Here is an 18,379-nt window from a genome sequence, read left to right on the forward strand (position 1 = left end):
ATGTATAAGATGTTAATAAACAAAGGAAAGATGTCCCTGGACACCTGAGGACTTTGAATATGACCAAATGTATGATCCTGTGACGACTTGGTATCGGATCGATACCCAAATTTGTGGTATCATCCAAAACTAATGCAAAGTATCAAACAATAGAAGAATAAGTGATTATTACATTTTAACAGGAGTGTGGCTAGGACATGTTAAAAGGGAAATTAAGCAGGTATTAACAGTAAATGAACAAGAACATCAATAATTATTTTTTACAGTTTGTCCCGTATAATGTTGATAAAATAATAGAATGAAAAATGACAACATGTTACTGCATATGTCAGCACTATTTCATTTAAGGACAAACTTGCAATAATACAAATATGTTTAATGTACCCTAAGATTTTTTTTTTTGGTTGAAATAAAGCCAATAATGCCAATTTTTGTGGTTCCCTTTATTTAGAAAAGTACCGAAAAGTATCGGAATACATTTTGGTACCGGTACCAAAATATTGGTATCGAAACAACACTAAGTCAGCAGCCAAAATAGGTTTGTTTTCTTACTTACTACTAAAAGACAATTAGTCTTGTTTGTTCACTATTTTATTCAAGGGGACAAACCTGCAATAAAAAATTTTTTTAATGTATCCTAAGATTTTTTGGGTTAAAATAAAGCCAATAATGCCATTTTTTGTGGTCCCCTTTATTTAGAAACGTACCAAAATATTGGTATCGAGACAACACTAAGTCAGCAGCCAAAATACGAGCCTTTGTTTGTTTACTTACAACTAAAAGACAAATTATGTAGTATGTTCACTATTTTATTTAAGACCAAAATCGGTCTTTAATTGCAATGAGAAACATAAATTTAATATATCATAAGATTTTCTGTTAAAATGAAGCCAATATTAACTTTTTTTGAGGTACCCTTTATTTAGAAAAGTGCCTAAAAGAACCAAAATAAATTTTGGTACTAGTACCAGTACCAAAATATTGGTATCGAGACAACACTAAGTCAACAGCTAAAATAAGAGCCTTTGTTTGTTTACTTACTACTAAAAGACAAATTGTCTTGTATGTTCACTATTTTATTTAAGGACAAACTTGCAATAAGAAAAATATCTTTAATGTACCCTAAGATTTTTTTTGTTAAAATAAAGCCAATAATGCCATTTTTTGTGGCCCCCTTTATTTAGAAAAGTACCAAAATATTGGTATCGAGACAACACTAAGTCAGCAGCCAAAATAAGACCCTTTTTTTGTTTACTTACTACTAAAAGACAAATTATCTAGTATGTTCACTATTTTATTCAAGACCAAAATCGGTCTTTGATTGCAATGAGAAACATAAGTATAATGTATCATAAGATTTTCTGTTAAAATTAAGCCAATATTAATTTTTTTTGTGGTCCCCTTTATTTAGAAAAGTACCTAAAAGAATCAAAATAAATTCTTATTGTAGTATCAAGGCTTAAATAGAAGGGATAATCGGTACCAAAATATTGGTATCGAGACAACACTAAGTCAACAGCCAAAATAAGAGCCTTTGTTTGTTTACTTACTACCAAAAGACAAATTGTCTTGTATGTTCACTATTTTATTTAAGGACAAACTTGCAATAAGAAAAATATTTTTAATGTACCCTAAGATTTTTTTTGTTAAAATAAAGCCAATAATGTCATTTTTTGTGGTCCCCTTTATTTAGAAAAGTACCAAAATATTGGTATCGAGACAACACTAAATCAACAGCCAAAATAAGAGCCTTTGTTTGTTTACTTACTACTAAAAGACAAAATTTGTAATATGTTCACTATTTTATTTAAGACCAAAATCAGTCTTTGATTGCAATGAAAAAACATAAGTTTAATGTATCATAAGATTTTCTGTTGAAATGAAGCCAATATTAACTTTTTTTGTGGTCCCCTTTATTTAGAAAAGTACCTAAAAGAATCAAAATACATTTTGGTACCGGTACCAGTACCAAAATATTGGTATCGGGACAACACTAAGTCAACAGCCAAAAAAGAGCCTTTGTTTGTTTACTTACTACTAAAAGACAAATTTTCTTGTATGTTCACTATTTTATTTAAGACCAAAATCGGTCTTTAATTGCAATGTGAAACAAAAGTTTAATATATCATAATATTTTCTGTTAAAATTAAGCCAATATTAACTTTTTTTGTGGTACCCTTTATTTAGAAAAGTACCTAAAAGAATCAAAATAAATATTGGTACCGGTACCAGTACCAAAATATTGGTATCGGGACAACACTAAGTCAGCAGCCAAAATAAGAGCCTTTGTTTGTTTACTTACTACTAAAAGACAAATTGTCTTGTATGTTCACTATTCTATTTAATGACAAACTTGCAATAGGAAAAATATTTTTAATGTACCCTAAGATATTTTTTGTTAAAATAAAGCCAATAATGCCAATATTTGTGGTCCCCTTTATTTAGAAAAGTACCAAAATATTGGTATCGAGACAAAACTAAGTCAGCAGCCAAAATAGGAGCCTTTTTTTGTTTACTTACTACTAAAAGACAAATTATCTAGTATGTTCACTATTTTATTTAAGACCATAATCGGTCTTTAATTGCAATGAGAAACATAAGTATAATGTATCATAATATTTTCTGTTAAAATTAAGCCAATATTAACTTTTCTTGTGGTACCGTTTATTTAGAAAAGTACCTAAAAGTATCAAAATGAAAGTTGGTACTGGTACCAGTACCAAAATATTGGTATCGAGACAAAACTAAGTCAGCAGCCAAAATAGGAGCCTTTGTTTGCTTACTTACTACTAAAATAAAAGTTGCCTTGTATGTTCACTATTTTAATGTACCCTAAGAATTTATTGGTGTTGAAATAAAGCCAATAATGCCATTTTTTGTGGTCCCCTTTATTTAGAAAAGTACCGAAAAGTATCGAAATCCATTTTGGTACCGGTACCAGTACCAAAATATTGGTAATGTGGAAACACTAAGTCAGTCGCCAAAGCCTTTGTTTGTTTACTTACTACTAAAAGACAAATTGTGTTGTATGTTCACTATTTTATTCAAGGACAAACCTACAATAAAAAAATGTTTAATGTATCCTAAGATTTTTTTTGTTAAAATAAAGCCAATAATGCCATTTTTTGTGGTTCCCTTTATTTAGAAAAGTACCAAAATATTGGGATCAGGACAACACTAAGTCAACAGCCAAAATAAGAGCCTTTGTTTGTTTACTTACTACTAAAAGACAAATTGTCTTGTATGTTCACTATTTTATTTAAGGACAAACTTGCAATAAGAAAAATATTTTTAATGTACCCTAAGATTTTTTTTGTTAAAATAAAGCCAATAATGTCATTTTTTGTGGTCCCTTTTATTTAGAAAAGTACCAAAATATTGGTATCGAGACAACACTAAATCAACAGCCGAAATAAGAGCCTTTGTTTGTTTACTTACTACTAAAAGACAAAATGTCTAGTATGTTCACTATTTTATTTAAGACCTAAATCGGTCTTTGTGTGACGCTTTGCTGGCATCGTTGTGTGTTTTTTGTTCTCTCGTGGATGCAGATCGAGATGGACACAGCGTGAAGCTAAGAATGATGATTTATTTAACTATAAAAACGGACTAGGAACAGAATATACTTGCACGAAGGCACTAAAGACAAAAAGAACACAAAGCGCTAGCATGTGAGCTAGGGAAAAGCAACAAAAAAGCGTGGAAGCGATAGTACACAAAAGTCTTTACCACAAGCGACGTCACCTGTTGCATGGAAGCAAATGAGAATCCGAGACCGAATGAAAAACAAGGGCATGTTGCGATTCGTGACTCGGATCTTCACATATTATTGTTTGTTTTTCCATCTTTGTTCTCATTCTCCGTTTGATACGTTTATTTCCCGTTTAGTCCATCACCATGGTTACTTATTAGTTTCAGCTGTTACTCCCGGTTCCTGCACACCTGTTCTCTGTTAATCACCTTCCCTTTATAAGCCTTCCTCTTTTCATTCTTCTGCCTGGGACTCTAGTTTGTTTTCACACAACGGTACGTCTGCTTTGCACTTTTGCTTACATGCAATTCCGGTAGTATTCTCGCGAGCTCTCACGCTGCGCAATTTTATTCCTTCTCAGCTCACATGCTAAATGTTTTGTTTTCCCCTTTGTGTGCCTATGTGCCAGTTTAGTTTACTCTTTGTTTATCCTAGCGTCTTTTGTTTGCCTTTTCTTAGCTCCAGTATTTTTGTTTTCTAGCACCTTTTGTTATTCAAATAAATAGGTAAACCTTACTTTTGCTGTGTTCTATTTCGACGCATCCTCGAGGGAATCGAACCCGGCCCCACGATGCCGAACAGACATAACAGGGCAGGCTTAAATAGAAGGGATAATCACAAAGCAGCTGCGTGTGAAAAACCAAAGGCAGGTGACACAAATGGGTTACTATGACAACGGAAACAAAACAGGAAGTGCCACCAGGAAATAAGGAATCAAATACTACAAGGATGTGATACAAAACAGAGCAAAACCAGAATATGTCATGATCCAACTTTGATTGCAATGAGAAACATACATTTAATATATCCAAAGATTTTCTGTTATAATAAAGCCAATATTTTTTGGGGCGACCCCCTTTATTTTGAAAAGTATTGCATAAAATGTTGGTACCGCCACCAACATATTGGTATCAGGACAACCCCTAGATCCGCAGAAGCAAGTCCAGGAAAGTGACTTTTGACCCCGCGTCGGTCATTCATACGGCACGTGATGCGAGTACAAGTCCGAGCAGGCGGCGGGGGGGCTTTTAAGTGGCTCCCATGTTTGTCCACTCTGAACAGGGAAGCGCGTCTCGTGCTGTGCTCGTTGCCGTCGTTCAGTGACATGCGGGCCATGCTTTCGTGCGGCGTCGGTGCTCGCCCAGCATGCGGCGGCGTATTCGCCGTTAGCAGTCGCTACAGGACACCAGTCCCCCCCCTCCACAGCCCCTCGAAACAGGACTGAAGCATGTCTCTGTCTTTTATTGTCCGTCACAGGTGGTGGGCCCCCCCCCACTAAGTACTGTTGGTCCAACTGCTGCCTCGGTCTTGTTCAATTGAAGTTGTTTACATGACTTTAAAGTCTTATTTGCATGAATAAAAAAGCAGACTAGAGAGTAGAAATTGTGCTTTTTTGGGGAGGGGGGGGGGGGGGGGGGTTGACAGAGACGGCCTTGCCATAAACTGGATGCAGCAAAACAAGAACCAAAAACACTCCATGACACTAAAAAAAAAATAATAATAATAATGCAATCCAGGATTCTCTCGAGACGAGAGTAGTTAAATTATTGAGCATCATCCTGATCGGGTCCCCTGAGAAAAACAGTTGGAGGTTTCTGCAAAAAAAAAAAAACGAGGAAACACATATATGCTGCCTTCAGGTGCACCAAGCCCAAAATAGAGCGTTGTGATGTTACAACCAGGGGGGTCATGCTGTGAGCAGAATTTTGTTAAACCTGTTCCCGCTTTGACGCATTTTATGTTGCACAACTCACTTCAAAAATATGGCAGTAGGAATTGGAAAAAAAACAACCTACTATTGGAAATAGGGATTTATTATTATTATTTTTTTTTTTTACAGAATAAAATAAGACAGATTTCCTGCCCCTCGCCCAACCACACACTCTTACCACATTCATCCACACCAGGAAGGCAAAATTCGGACATGTTAAAAAATAATAATAAAAAAGTGGTGAAATAAGTGATTGAAATTGCATACATCGACAAATTAAATAAAGAAAATATAACTATATGTATGTATATATATCCATCCATCATCTTCCGCTTATCCGAGGTCGGGTCGCGGGGGCAACAGCCTAAGCAGGGAAACCCAGACTTCCCTCTCCCCAGCCACTTCGTCTAGCTCTTCCCGGGGGATCCCGAGGCGTTCCCAGGCCAACCGGGAGACATAGTCTTCCCAACGTGTCCTGGGTCTTCCCCGTGGCCTCCTACCGGTTGGACGTGCCCTAAACACCTCCCTCGGGAGGCGTTCGGGTGGCATCCTGACCAGATGCCCGAACCACCTCATCTGGCTCCTCTCGATGTGAAGGAGCAGCGGCTTTACTTTGAGTTCCTCCCGGATGGCAGAGCTTCTCACCCTATCTCTAAGGGAGAGCCCCGCCACACGGCGGAGGAAACTCATTTCGGCCGCTTGTACCCGTGATCTTATCCTTTCGGTCATGACCCAAAGCTCATGACCATAGGTGAGGATGGGAACGTAGATCGACCGGTAAATTGAGAGCTTTGCCTTCCGGCTCAGCTCCTTCTTCACCACAACAGATCGGTACAACGTCCGCATTACTGAAGACGCCGCACCGATCCGCCTGTCGATCTCACGATCCACTCTTCCCTCTCTCGTGAACAAGACTCCTAGGTACTTGAACTCCTCCACTTGAGGCAGGGTCTCCTCCCCAACCCGGAGATGGCATTCCACCCTTTTCCGGGCGAGAACATTGGACTCGGACTTGGAGGTGCTGATTCTCATTCCGGTCGCTTCACACTCGGCTGCGAACCGATCCAGCGAGAGCTGAAGATCCCGGTCAGATGAAGCCATCAGGACCACATCATCTGCAAAAAGCAGAGACCTAATCCTGCGGTCACCAAACCGGAACCCCTCAACGCCTTGACTGCGCCTAGGAATTCGGTCCATAAAAGTTATGAACAGAATCGGTGACAAAGGACAGCCTTGGCGGAGTCCAACCCTCACTGGAAATGTGTTCGACTTACTGCCAGCAATGCGGACCAAGCTCTGGCACTGATCGTACAGGGAGCGGACCGCCACAATAAGACAGTCCGATACCCCATACTCTCTGAGTACTCCCCACAGGACTTCCCGAGGGACACGGTCGAATGCCTTCTCCAAGTCCATGTATATATATACACATGTATAAATAAGATAAATTGAGTTTATACCAAAATGTTCTATTTTGGTTTCATCTGACCACATGACATTCTCCCAATCCTCTGCTGTATCATCCATGTATCCATTCTGGTATAAACTCAACTCGTCGTGTTTGGAGGAAGAAGAATACTGAGTTGCATCCCAAGAACACCACACCTACTGTGAAGCATGGGGGTGGAAACATCATGCTTTGGGGCTGTTTTTCTGCTAAGGGGACAGGACGATTGCTCCGTGTTAAGGAAAGAATGAATGGGGCCATGTATCGTGAGATTTTGAGCCAAAACCTCCTTCCATCAGTGAGAGCTTTGAATGGTTGACCAAATACTTCTTTTCCACTATAATTGACAAAAACATTTTTTGAAATTCCTACCATGTGAATTCTTGGATTTTTTTTTAAATTACAGACCTCTGTCATCATTTTAAGTGGGAGAACTTGCACAATCGGTGGCTGACTAAATACTTTTTTGCCCCACTGTTTGAACCTGTCTGTATGCAAAGTCTGAATAATGAAATTAATTATATTTATATAGCGCTTTTTCTCTAGTGACTCAAAGCGCTTTACATAGTGAAACCCAATATCTAAGTTACATTTAAACCAGTGTGGGTGGCACTGGGAGCAGGTGGGTAAAGTGTCTTGCCCAAGGACACAACGGCAGTGACTAGGACGGCGGAAGCGGGGATGGAACCTGCAACCCTCAAGTTGCTCTACCACCCGAGCTATACCGCCATTGGGAATAATGTCACCGCACCATTAAACAAAAAAATAAATACAATTGAAATTTTGAAAAAAAAAAACACAACACCATTTGAAATGCAAACAAACAATTTTTAAAAATACAGCAATCTTTGCTGCTGATGCAAAAACGACATATTAAAATTGAGGCCAAATCTGGCAAAAGTTATTTAAAAAAAAAAAAAGCGACTTACATGAAACAAAAAAATAAATACAATATAAATAATAATAAAAAAAATAACCAGAAGACCACTTAAATACACACTAACCATTTTTTTGAATTACCTCAATGTTTAATAAACTGAGGTTTAGGCAAAATCTGGCAAAAGTTATTGAAAAAAAAAAAGGACTTACATGACACAAAAAAATAAATACAATATAAATAATTGGAAAAAAAAAAATCAGAAGACCACTTAAATACACACAAACCATTTTTTGAATTACAGCAACTTTTACTGTTGATGCACAAACTGAAGTTGAGGCAAAATATGGCAAAAGTCATAGAAAAAAAAAAGTGACTTACATGAAACCAAAAAATAAATATAATATAAATAATTTTAAAAAAAATAACCATAAGACCACTTAAATACACACAAACCATTTTTTGGAATTATAGCAATGTTTACTGTTGATGCACAAACTGAAGTTCAGGCAAAATCTGGCAAAAGTTATTGAAAAAAAAAAGGGACTTACATGAAACAAAAAAATAAATACAATATAAATAATGAAAAAAAATAACCAGAAGACCACTTAAATACACAAAAAACATTTTTTGAATTACAGCAATGTTTACTGTTGATGCACAAACTGAAGTTGAGGCAAAATATGGCAAAAGTCATTGAAAAAAAAAAAGCGACTTACATGAAACAAAAAAATAAATACAATATAAATAATAATTAAAAAAAATAACCAGAAGACCACTTAAATACCCACAAACCATTTTTTTTAATTATAGCAATGTTTACTGTTGATGCACAAACTGAAGTTTAGGCAAAATCTGGCTAAAGTTATTGAAAAAAAAAAGGGACTTACATGAAACAAAAAATAAATACAATATAAATAATTTAAAAAAAAGAACGAGAAGACCACTTAAATACACACAAACCATTTTTTGAATGACAGCAATGTTTACTGTTGATGCACAAACTGAAGTTGAAGCAAAATATGGCAAAAGTCATAGAAAAAAAAAGCGACTTACATGAAACCAAAAAATAGATATAATATAAATAATTAAAAAAAAAAATAACCATAAGACCACTTAAATACACACAAACCATTTTTTTGAATTATAGTAATGTTTACTGTTGATGCACAAACTAAAGTTTAGGCAAAATCTGGCAAATATTATTAAAAAAAAAAAAAGTGACTTACATGAAAGAAGTTCTGGTCCATTTAAGAAGCTGCAGTGACATGAGAAGGTTCTGGAAAGAAAACACACACAAAAAAGTGACTTGTGGATCTTTTTTATAAAAAAGTTTTTGTCTTACATTTAAAATATGTCATCCCCGTTACGTAACCTCCATGTTGGATACCCGGCTGCTCCATCAAAGCCTCCCCTGCACAATTTGCCTGCCCAAAAGCGGGAAGTTAAAAGGATCTCGCCGCTGAGATGTCACATGACCTCCGTGCAACAACGCGGATTTCATTGCTCCCTCGAACGTATTTTACTTAACAGCAACACCATCATCAGACAATTAGGCCACTGATTGAGGAGAGCCCCTCGGAGGCCCCGAAGAGAAACCACCGGAAAATATATTCTCGCCGCAGCGCTCCAGTAATTGTCTTATCGACGCTCGCCGCCTCGTGTGGGGAATCACATTAATGGGGGAAAAGCGGGATTTGGGTGTTGCTTTACCTATGCAGATGACAATCTGCACCCAGATTACACGTGTTTGCTGGCTGTTTATCCTCGGCCGCTTTAAGCCGACTGGAAGTTGCAGCTGGCAGCAGGAATCTGCGATCATCAACAACAGCAAGGAGAGCGGCGCCTCCTTAATAGCGCTAACAAGCACGCCGTCTAGCGCGGGATTATCCGAGGCGTCGGAGATGAATTCAATCATCACATGTGCATTATTTCTGCCGACAGAGGAGAATTGAGCCAGTATTTACCAGAGAGTTGCATGCAGCATGTCCTCCACCATGAGGCTGACTGGCATCGGGCGGCCATTTTGGCATCAGGCCCCTCAACACTTGACATGCTGTTGAAGATGCGACCAGCATCTGATAACAAGCATATAAAAACTAAAACAGAAAGAAATTCTATAAATGTAAATAATGAAGGAATTAATGTGTTTTATATTTTATTTGTATTCAATGTATTTGAATTGTAAATAAATATTTTCAAAAACAAATAGAGCAACTATACTTATTAGGGGTGTCAAAAAAATAGATTTTCAAAAGAAACGCGATTCTCACCTGAAACGATTCTTAATGTATAAAAAAATAATGAAAAATCGATTTTAAAAATGTTTTTATATATATATATATATTCCCACACATTCATTTTTTTGTGGCGGCCCGCCACGAAAGAATTACGGGCACCGCAAATAAAAATAAATAAATAAAAAAATTAAACATATTGTTTTATTTTAATTTTTTTCGGCTTTTGACTCGCTCGCCCGTTCATAAAAGCAATGGGACTCTGTCTGTGAATGGAGCTTGTAGTTACATATTATATAAATATGTAAATATTATATAAATATGTATATAAATATGTCCATAAAGTGCTGTAGTTATATTCCAACTCCGCGTTCTTCTTGGTCATCGCCGCCGCTGCCGCCGCTAGAGCCACTACCGCCGTTGCCGCCGCTGCCCGATACCCCCCACCCGACCAGACCACCACAAATAGATGCCTGACCTGTGGGAAACACTGATAGATATATATATACACAAATTTAAATCGATTTAAAAAAAATAAAATAAAAAAAAAAGTATTGTATTTCCTTGAATTGCCGCCGGGGGGCTAATTAATTTAAACCCTATTCTCACTCCTGCGCTTACCAAAGGCATGTGGTAAAAGTAAGCATGCGCTCATTATTTTAACACCTCTTCTCACTCCGGCACTTACCAAAGGTATGCAGTAAAAACTTGAGTGTGATGTAAGCTTGGACTTTAAATCCTACTGAATGGCTCTTATCTTCTTCCCTTTAAGCGATTTCAAATTACCGGTATTGAAATCAGCCTCCTCCATTTTGAAAATGATGACAGGGGAAGTGTCACTCCTGATGTCACGAGTTTGACCAGGCGGTAATACTAAGCATGCACTAATTATTTTGGGAAGCATGTTTGACCCAGCAATTCAAGGAAATACGGTATATATATATATATTATATATATATATATATATACACACACACACACATACACACACATAAAAGACCATCCATCCATTTTCTACCGCTTGTCCCGTTCGGGGTTGTGGGGGATGCTGGGAAGAAAAAAAAAAATTATATAATATATATATATATATATATATATATTAATCGATTTTTTTTTTCAATCGATTGAGAATCGCTTCAGGTGAGAATCGCATTTCTTTTAAAAATTTATTTTTTTTGACACCCCTAATAGTTATAGATTTTATATATATATATATATATATATATATATATATATATATATATATATATATATATATATATATATATATATATATATATATATATACAAATGTATATATATATATTTTTAATTTTTTATTTTATTTATTTTATTTTTTTTTTTAAGGCAAATTATGTGGGTGGGTCACACTCATTTCAGATCGGGGGCCAGATGGGGAAAAATCTACTCCCAAGCGGGTCGGACTGGTAAAATCATGGCATGATAACTTAAAAATAAAGACAATTTCAGACTGTTTTCTTTGTTTAAAAGTAGAACAAGCACATTCTGAAAATGTACAAATCATAATGTTTTTGGGTTTTTCTTTTACACTTACATGTCGCGGTAAATACCAATCTATTTATGTATGTTTTCTGAATAAATTATGTGATAATGTTCATCAGTCAACTCTTTGATGTTCATTTTCAATCTATCAAGATAAAATAATTAAATCAAAACCAAATTACAGGATGTTGTTTATGTAGTTTGATCATTTTCCATCATGTGGTTTATTTTGTACATATGTAGCATCATCTACATATGGATACCAAGAATTGGTATAGCGACATCGAGTGGACACATTTAGAACAGCAGTTTATTCAGGTTCATTTGTATACTAAGCAAACTCATCTTGTGGGCCGGATAAAACCTGTTTGTGGGCCGGATCCACACCCTGATGAAGATGATATCTGCAGTACAGATTTAGTTTAGAAAATAAAAATGTGGGATACTTTTCCTGATGCCTTATTTGTTTTTGACTTTATTAAATGTTTGGGAAGCATTTTCATAAACAAAACCAGTTTTTTTTTGAATAATATAGAAATTTATCAGAGCTGTTTATTTATTTTATTGAGAAATGTAGTTATTCAAAGAATTAGTACCCAATGTTATTAAAAAAGTATTGATTTTTAATCAATAATTGATTCTGAATCTAATCGTTACCCCCCAAGAATCAAATTTAATTGTAGGGTGCCCAAGGAATATTTCCTCCAAATTCTTCAGGACAACCTAAAATCATCAGCCCGGAGGTTGGGTCTTGGGCGCAGTTGGGTGTTCCAACAGGACAATGACCCCAAACACATGTCAAAAGTGGTAAAGGAATGGCTAAATCAGGCTAGAATGAAGGTTTTAGAACGTCCTTCCCAAAGTCCTGACTTAAACGTGTGGACAATGCTGAAGAAACAAGTCCATGTCAGAAAACCCACAAATTTAGTTGAACTGCACCAATTTTGTCTAGAAGAGTGGTCAAAAATTCAACCAGAAGCTTGTGGATGGCTATCAAAAGCGCCTTATTGCAGTGAAACTTGCCAAAGGACATGTAAGCAAATATTAACATTGCTGTATGTATACTTTTGACCCAGCAAATTTGGTCACATGTTCAGTAGACCCATAATAAATACATAAAAAAACTAAGGTTTTTTGTGACCAACAAGTATGCGCTCCAATCACTCTATCACCAAAAAAATAAGAGTTGTACAAATGATTGGAAACTCAAGACAGCCATGACATTATGTTCTTTCAATCAATCAATCAATCAATGATTACTTATATAGCCCTAAATCACTAGTGTCTCAAAGGGCTGCACAAACCACAACACGAACCACTACGACATCCTCGGTAGGCCCACATAAGGGCAAGGAAAACTCACACCCAGTGGGACGTCGGTGACAATGATGACTATGAGAACCTTGGAGAGGAGGAAAGCAATGGATGTCGAGCGGGTCTAACATGATACTGTGAAAGTTCAATCCATAATGGATCTAACACAGTCGCGAGAGTCCAGTTCAAAGCGGATCCAACACAGCAGCGAGAGTCCCGTTCACAGCGGAGCCAGCAGGAAACCATCCCAAGCGGAGGCGGATCAGCAGCGCAGAGAGGTCCCCAGCCGATACACAGGCAAGCAGTACATGGCCACTGGATCAGACCGGACCCCCTCCACAAGGGAGAGTGGGACATCATTTATAGGAGAAAAAGAAAAGAAACGGCAGATCAACTGGTCTAAAAAGGGAGTCTATTTAAAGGCTGGAGTATACAAATGAGTTTTAAGGTGAGACTTAAATGCTTCTACTGAATTTAGATACACTTTACAAGTGTATCTAAACTTTTGATGTGATATTTCAGTTTTTCTTTTTTAATAAATCTGTAAAAATGTCTACAATTCTGTGTTTTTCTGTCAATATGGTGTGCTGTGTGTACATTAAAAGGAAAAAAAAAGGAACTTAAATGATTTTAGTACATGGCTGCAATTTAACAAAGTGTAAAACATTTAAGGGGGTCTGAATACTTCCCGTACCCACTATATATATATATATATGCGACCCCAAAAAAGGGAATAAGCGGTAGAAAATGGATGGATGTATATATATATATATATATATATGGCGCAGTGGGGAGAGTGGCCGTGCGCAACCCGAGCGTCCCTGGTTCAATTCCCACCTAGTACCAACCTCGTCACGCCCGTTGTGTCCTGAGCAAGACACTTCACCCTTGCTCCTGATGGGTGCTGGTTGGCGCCTTGCATGGCAGCTCCCTCCATCAGTGTGTGAATGTGTGTGTGAATGGGTAAATGTGGAAGTAGTGTCAAAGCGCTTTGAGTACCTTGAAGGTAGAAAAGCGCTATACAAGTACAACCCATTTATCATTTATATATATATATATATATATATATATATATATATATATATATATATATATATATATATATATATATATATGGGACGGCGTGGCGCAGTGGAGGAGTGGCCGTGCGCAACCCAAGGGTCCCTGGTTCAAACCCCACCTAGTATCAACTTTGTCTTGTCCGTTGTGTCCTTGCTCCTGATGGGTGCTAGTTAGCGCCTTGCATGGCAGCTCCCTCCATCAGTGTGTGAATGTGTGTGTGAATGGGTAAATGTGGAAGTAGTGTCAAAGCGCTTTGAGTACCTTGAAGGTAGAAAAACGCTATACAAGTACAACCCATTTATTTATTTATATATATATATATATATATATATATACATATATATATATATAAATATATATATATATCTCCCTGCAATGAGGTGGCGACTTGTCCAGGGTGTACGCCGCCTTCTGCCCGATTGTAGCTGAGATAGGCACCAGCGCCCTCCGCGACCCCAAAGGCAATAAGCGGTAGGAAATGGATGGATGGACAGCTGTAAATATACTCCTCCCTTCCTAACCACGGCCCCAACACCCCGCCCCCAACCACAAATAAGCGGTAGAAAATGGATGGATATATATATATACAAGCCGACTGAAGAAATTGTGGTGTGTATATATATATATATATATATATATACAACTCTGTATTCTTCTTCCTCCAAACACGACGAGTTGAGTTTGTACCAAAATGGATACATGGATGAACAGCAGAGGATTGGGAGAATGTCATGTGGTCAGATGAACCAAAATAGAACTTTTTGGTATGAACTCAACTTTGATCGTTCTTGAGAAGAAGAATACTTTTGTATGACATCAACTAGTTTCTGAAGCTCTGTCTGCAGCCAGCCCAACTCTGAGTTGCATCCCAAGAACACCATACCTACTGTGAAGCATGGGGGTGGAAACATCATGCTTTGGGGCTTTTTTTCTGCTAAGGGGACAGGACGATTGATCCGTGTTAAGGAAAGAATGAATGGGGCCATGTATCGTGAGATTTTGAGCCAAAACCTCCTTCCATCAGTGAGAGCTTTGAATGGTTGACCAAATACTTATTTTCCACCATAATTTACAAATAAATTCTTTACAATTCCTACAATATGAATTCCTGGATTTTTTTTCCCCATTCTGTCTCACAGTTGAAGTGTACCTATGATGAAAATTACAGACCTCTGTCATCATTTTAAGTGGGAGAACTTGCACAATCTGACTAAATACTTTTTTGCCCCACTGTACAGTTTTGAAAAAGCTCCATAGATCCACTAGGGCGGCGCTAAAGAGCCCCGCACATGCTTATCTGCACGTCGCAATTTAATTGGTGGAAATTTAGCCCGTAATATCCATCAAGATAATCCCTGACTCTGTTTCTGTTTGCTCTGTCCTAGGAAATCTTCGGGATTAACCTCCGCCACCGCGAGAAGTGCCCACCTCCATCTGGGGAGTTCCATAATGTAAACGTGTCGTAGCTTCCTGGCCATGACCTCTCCTGGATTTACTCGGACCGTTCTTCTCGTCGTAGCTTGGATTTAAAGTTTTGCGGTGGCGGCTGCTGCGACGGCGGCGGCGGGAGGAGCTTACCACCGCCTGGGAGCCTTGGGATAACCTTTACGGGGACGCCGCCATGAGGATCCCCGCCACCTCCCGTCTCTGCCCCGTCCTGGTCTGCCTCTGCTTCATCCAGAGGGCCGACGGGGCCGGCCACCACCCGCCCCCCGCCAAGGTGCTCGCCAGGGGCCAGACTAAGAACCAGACCGGGGAGACGGAGGTGCACCACAGGCCCAAACGGGGCTGGATCTGGAACCAATTCTTTGTTTTAGAAGAACACATGGGGACGGAGGAGCAGTACGTGGGGAAGGTAAGAAGCCCAGGGGCGCAAAGTGGGGCCGTGCTGTGTTCAGGCGCTAAACTGCATCCTCGGCGTTCTTGTCCTCTGATATGTAAATGCGGTCCTCATTTGCGGGTGTTGTTGTTGTTCACAAATTTGGCAGATTTCCTCCCACAATAATGGCAGGGATGTTTTATTCCGTCTGATTAACAAGCTACAAAGTTATCGGAACTCCTCGGGATGCCAACCCAGATTTGATGTCGTAGGAGAATTTAGGAAAAGTTGTATTTTTGACTCATTCTTGTGAGAATCCTGCGTGTGACTGAAGCATTAAAGGAGCCTTATAATGGCACGGTGGAGGAGGGGTTAGTGCGTGTGCCTCACAATACGGGTTTGATCCAGGGGCTCGGGAACTTTCTGTGTGGAGTTTGCATAGCTCGGTTGTTAGAGTGTCCGTGCCAGCAACTTGAGGGTTCCAGGTTCGATCCCCGCTTCTTCCGTTGTGTGTTTGGGCAAGACACTTTACCCACCTCCTCCCAGTGCCAACCACGCTGGTTTAAATATAACTTAGATATTCGGTTCCACTATGTAAAAGCGCTTTGAGTCACTAGAGAAAAGCGCTATATAAATATAATTCACTTCATTTCACTTCTCCCACCTCCAAAGACATGCACCTGGGGTTAAGGTGATTGGCAACACTCAGGTGTGAATGTTGTCTGTCTGTGTTGGCCCTGAGTTGAGGTAGTGACTTGTCCAGGGTGTACGCCGCCTTCCGCCAGAGTGCAGCTGAGATAGGCTCCAGCAACCCCCGCGACTGGGACAAGCAGTAGAAAATGGATGGATAATGCAAAACCAACTTTTCTTACCTATCGGTACCTGCTGTTGTGTATTTGGGATCTGCATAGGTCCCGAATGTCAGGACTTGGACTATGACATGGATTGTTTTTTCCCGACACAAAGGAAAATTGGCACGAGCAAGGCGTGAATGAAGGTACATATTTATTTTTAACACTATAACTCAAAAAAGGCAAACAAAAGGCGCTCACAAGGAGGTACAAACACTTGTCCATGAAAACAGACAAAGCACGAAGGCAAAACTAAACAAACCAAAAACGTACGTGGCATGGACAGAATGATTAAACAGCATGGCTTGGCATGAATGGAGTTGAAGTATAAAGTCGCCAGCCTGACTTCCTGGCCACTTTTCGGTTTAAATAATAGACATGATAATTGCAAACAGGTGTGAGACATGAGGACAGGGGTGTGACATGAGGGCAAGGTGAAAACGAATGAGTTGCTATGGTAATAAAACAAACAAGGAAGTGCAGGAACAGGAACTGATTGTCCCAAAAAATAAATCCAAACATGACAAAAACTTGGAGAAGGCATTCGACCGTGTCCCTCGGGAAGTCCTGTGGGGAGTGCTCAGAGAGTATGGGGTATCGGACTGTCTTATTGTGGCGGTCCGTTCCCTGTACGATCAGTGCCAGAGCTTGGTCCGCATTGCCGGCAGTAAGTCGAACACATTTCCAGTGAGGGTTGGACTCCGCCAAGGCTGTCCTTTGTCACCGATTCTGTTCATAACTTTTATGGACAGAATTTCTAGGCGCAGTCAAGGCGTTGAGGGGTTCCGGTTTGGTGACCGCAGGATTAGGTATCTGCTTTTTGCAGATGATGTGGTCCTGATGGCTTCATCTGACCGGGATCTTCAGCTCTCGCTGGATCGGTTCGCAGCCGAATGTGAAGCGACCGGAATGAGAATCAGCACCTCCAAGTCCGAGTCCATGGTTCTCGCCCGGAAAAGGGTGGAATGCCATCTCCGGGTTGGGGAGGAGACGCTGCCCTAAGTGGAGGAGTTCAAGTACCTAGGAGTCTTGTTCACGAGTGGGGGAAGAGTGGATCGTGAGATCGACAGGCGGATCGGTGCGGCGTCTTCAGTAATGCGGACGTTGTACCGATCCGTTGTGGTGAAGAAGGAGCTGAGCCGGAAGGCAAAGCTCTCAATTTACCGGTCGATCTACGTTCCCATCCTCACCTATGGTCATGAGCTTTGGGTCATGACCGAAAAGATAAGATAACGGGTACAAGCGGCCGAAATGAGTTTCCTCCGCCGGGTGGCGGGACTCTCCCTTAGAGATAGGGTGAGAAGCTCTGCCATCCGGGAGGGACTCAAAGTAAAGCCGCTGCTCCTTCACATCGAGAGGAGCCAGATGAGGTGGTTCGGGCATCTGGTCAGGATGCCACCCGAACGCCTCCCTAGGGTGGTGTTTAGGGCACGTCCAACCGGTAGGAGGCCACGGGGAAGACCCAGGACACGTTGGGAAGACTATGTCTCCCGGCTGGCCTGGGAACGCCTCGGGATCCCTCGGGAAGAGCTAGACGAAGTGGCTGGGGAGAGAGAAGTCTGGGTTTCCCTGCTTAGGCTGTTGCCCCCGCGACCCGACCTCGGATAAGCGGAAGATGATGGATGGATGGATGGATGACAAAAACAAAACATGATCCCATGAGCGTGACAGTGAAAATGTAAAATGTAAGTCTTGCATTCCTTCATACTTCCTCCGAACGACAGGTTTGGAATTTGATGTGTGGTGGAAATACACCCGAACATGCGCGAGTCAGCCATTTTTCATTTATATAAGATCGATTGTAGTC

The 18,379-nt window shown here is 39.6% G+C and overlaps 1 protein-coding gene and 1 long non-coding RNA gene across 2 annotated transcripts in view; one reads left to right on the top strand and one right to left on the bottom strand.

Annotated features, from left to right (window-relative positions):
• LOC133569301 (uncharacterized) overlaps window positions 1-9,846 on the bottom strand; it is a 186,541-nt gene extending 176,695 nt beyond the window's left edge. Inside the window, exons 1-2 of the long non-coding RNA XR_009809791.1 lie at window positions 9,754-9,846; window positions 9,016-9,065 (exon numbers count right to left, since the gene is read on the bottom strand). This is a non-coding gene — a long non-coding RNA (uncharacterized LOC133569301). The remainder of the gene's footprint in view (window positions 1-9,015; window positions 9,066-9,753) is intronic.
• LOC133569300 (cadherin-18) overlaps window positions 1-18,379 on the top strand; it is a 257,158-nt gene that overhangs the window by 44,726 nt on the left and 194,053 nt on the right. The window contains exon 2 of the mRNA XM_061921528.1: window positions 15,288-15,757. Within this exon, the coding sequence (XP_061777512.1) occupies window positions 15,524-15,757 (234 nt within the window). The 5' untranslated portion in view covers window positions 15,288-15,523. The remainder of the gene's footprint in view (window positions 1-15,287; window positions 15,758-18,379) is intronic.

This window comes from Nerophis ophidion, linkage group LG15 (genome assembly GCF_033978795.1).
Source record: "Nerophis ophidion isolate RoL-2023_Sa linkage group LG15, RoL_Noph_v1.0, whole genome shotgun sequence".
Lineage (NCBI taxonomy): Eukaryota > Metazoa > Chordata > Actinopteri > Syngnathiformes > Syngnathidae > Nerophis > Nerophis ophidion.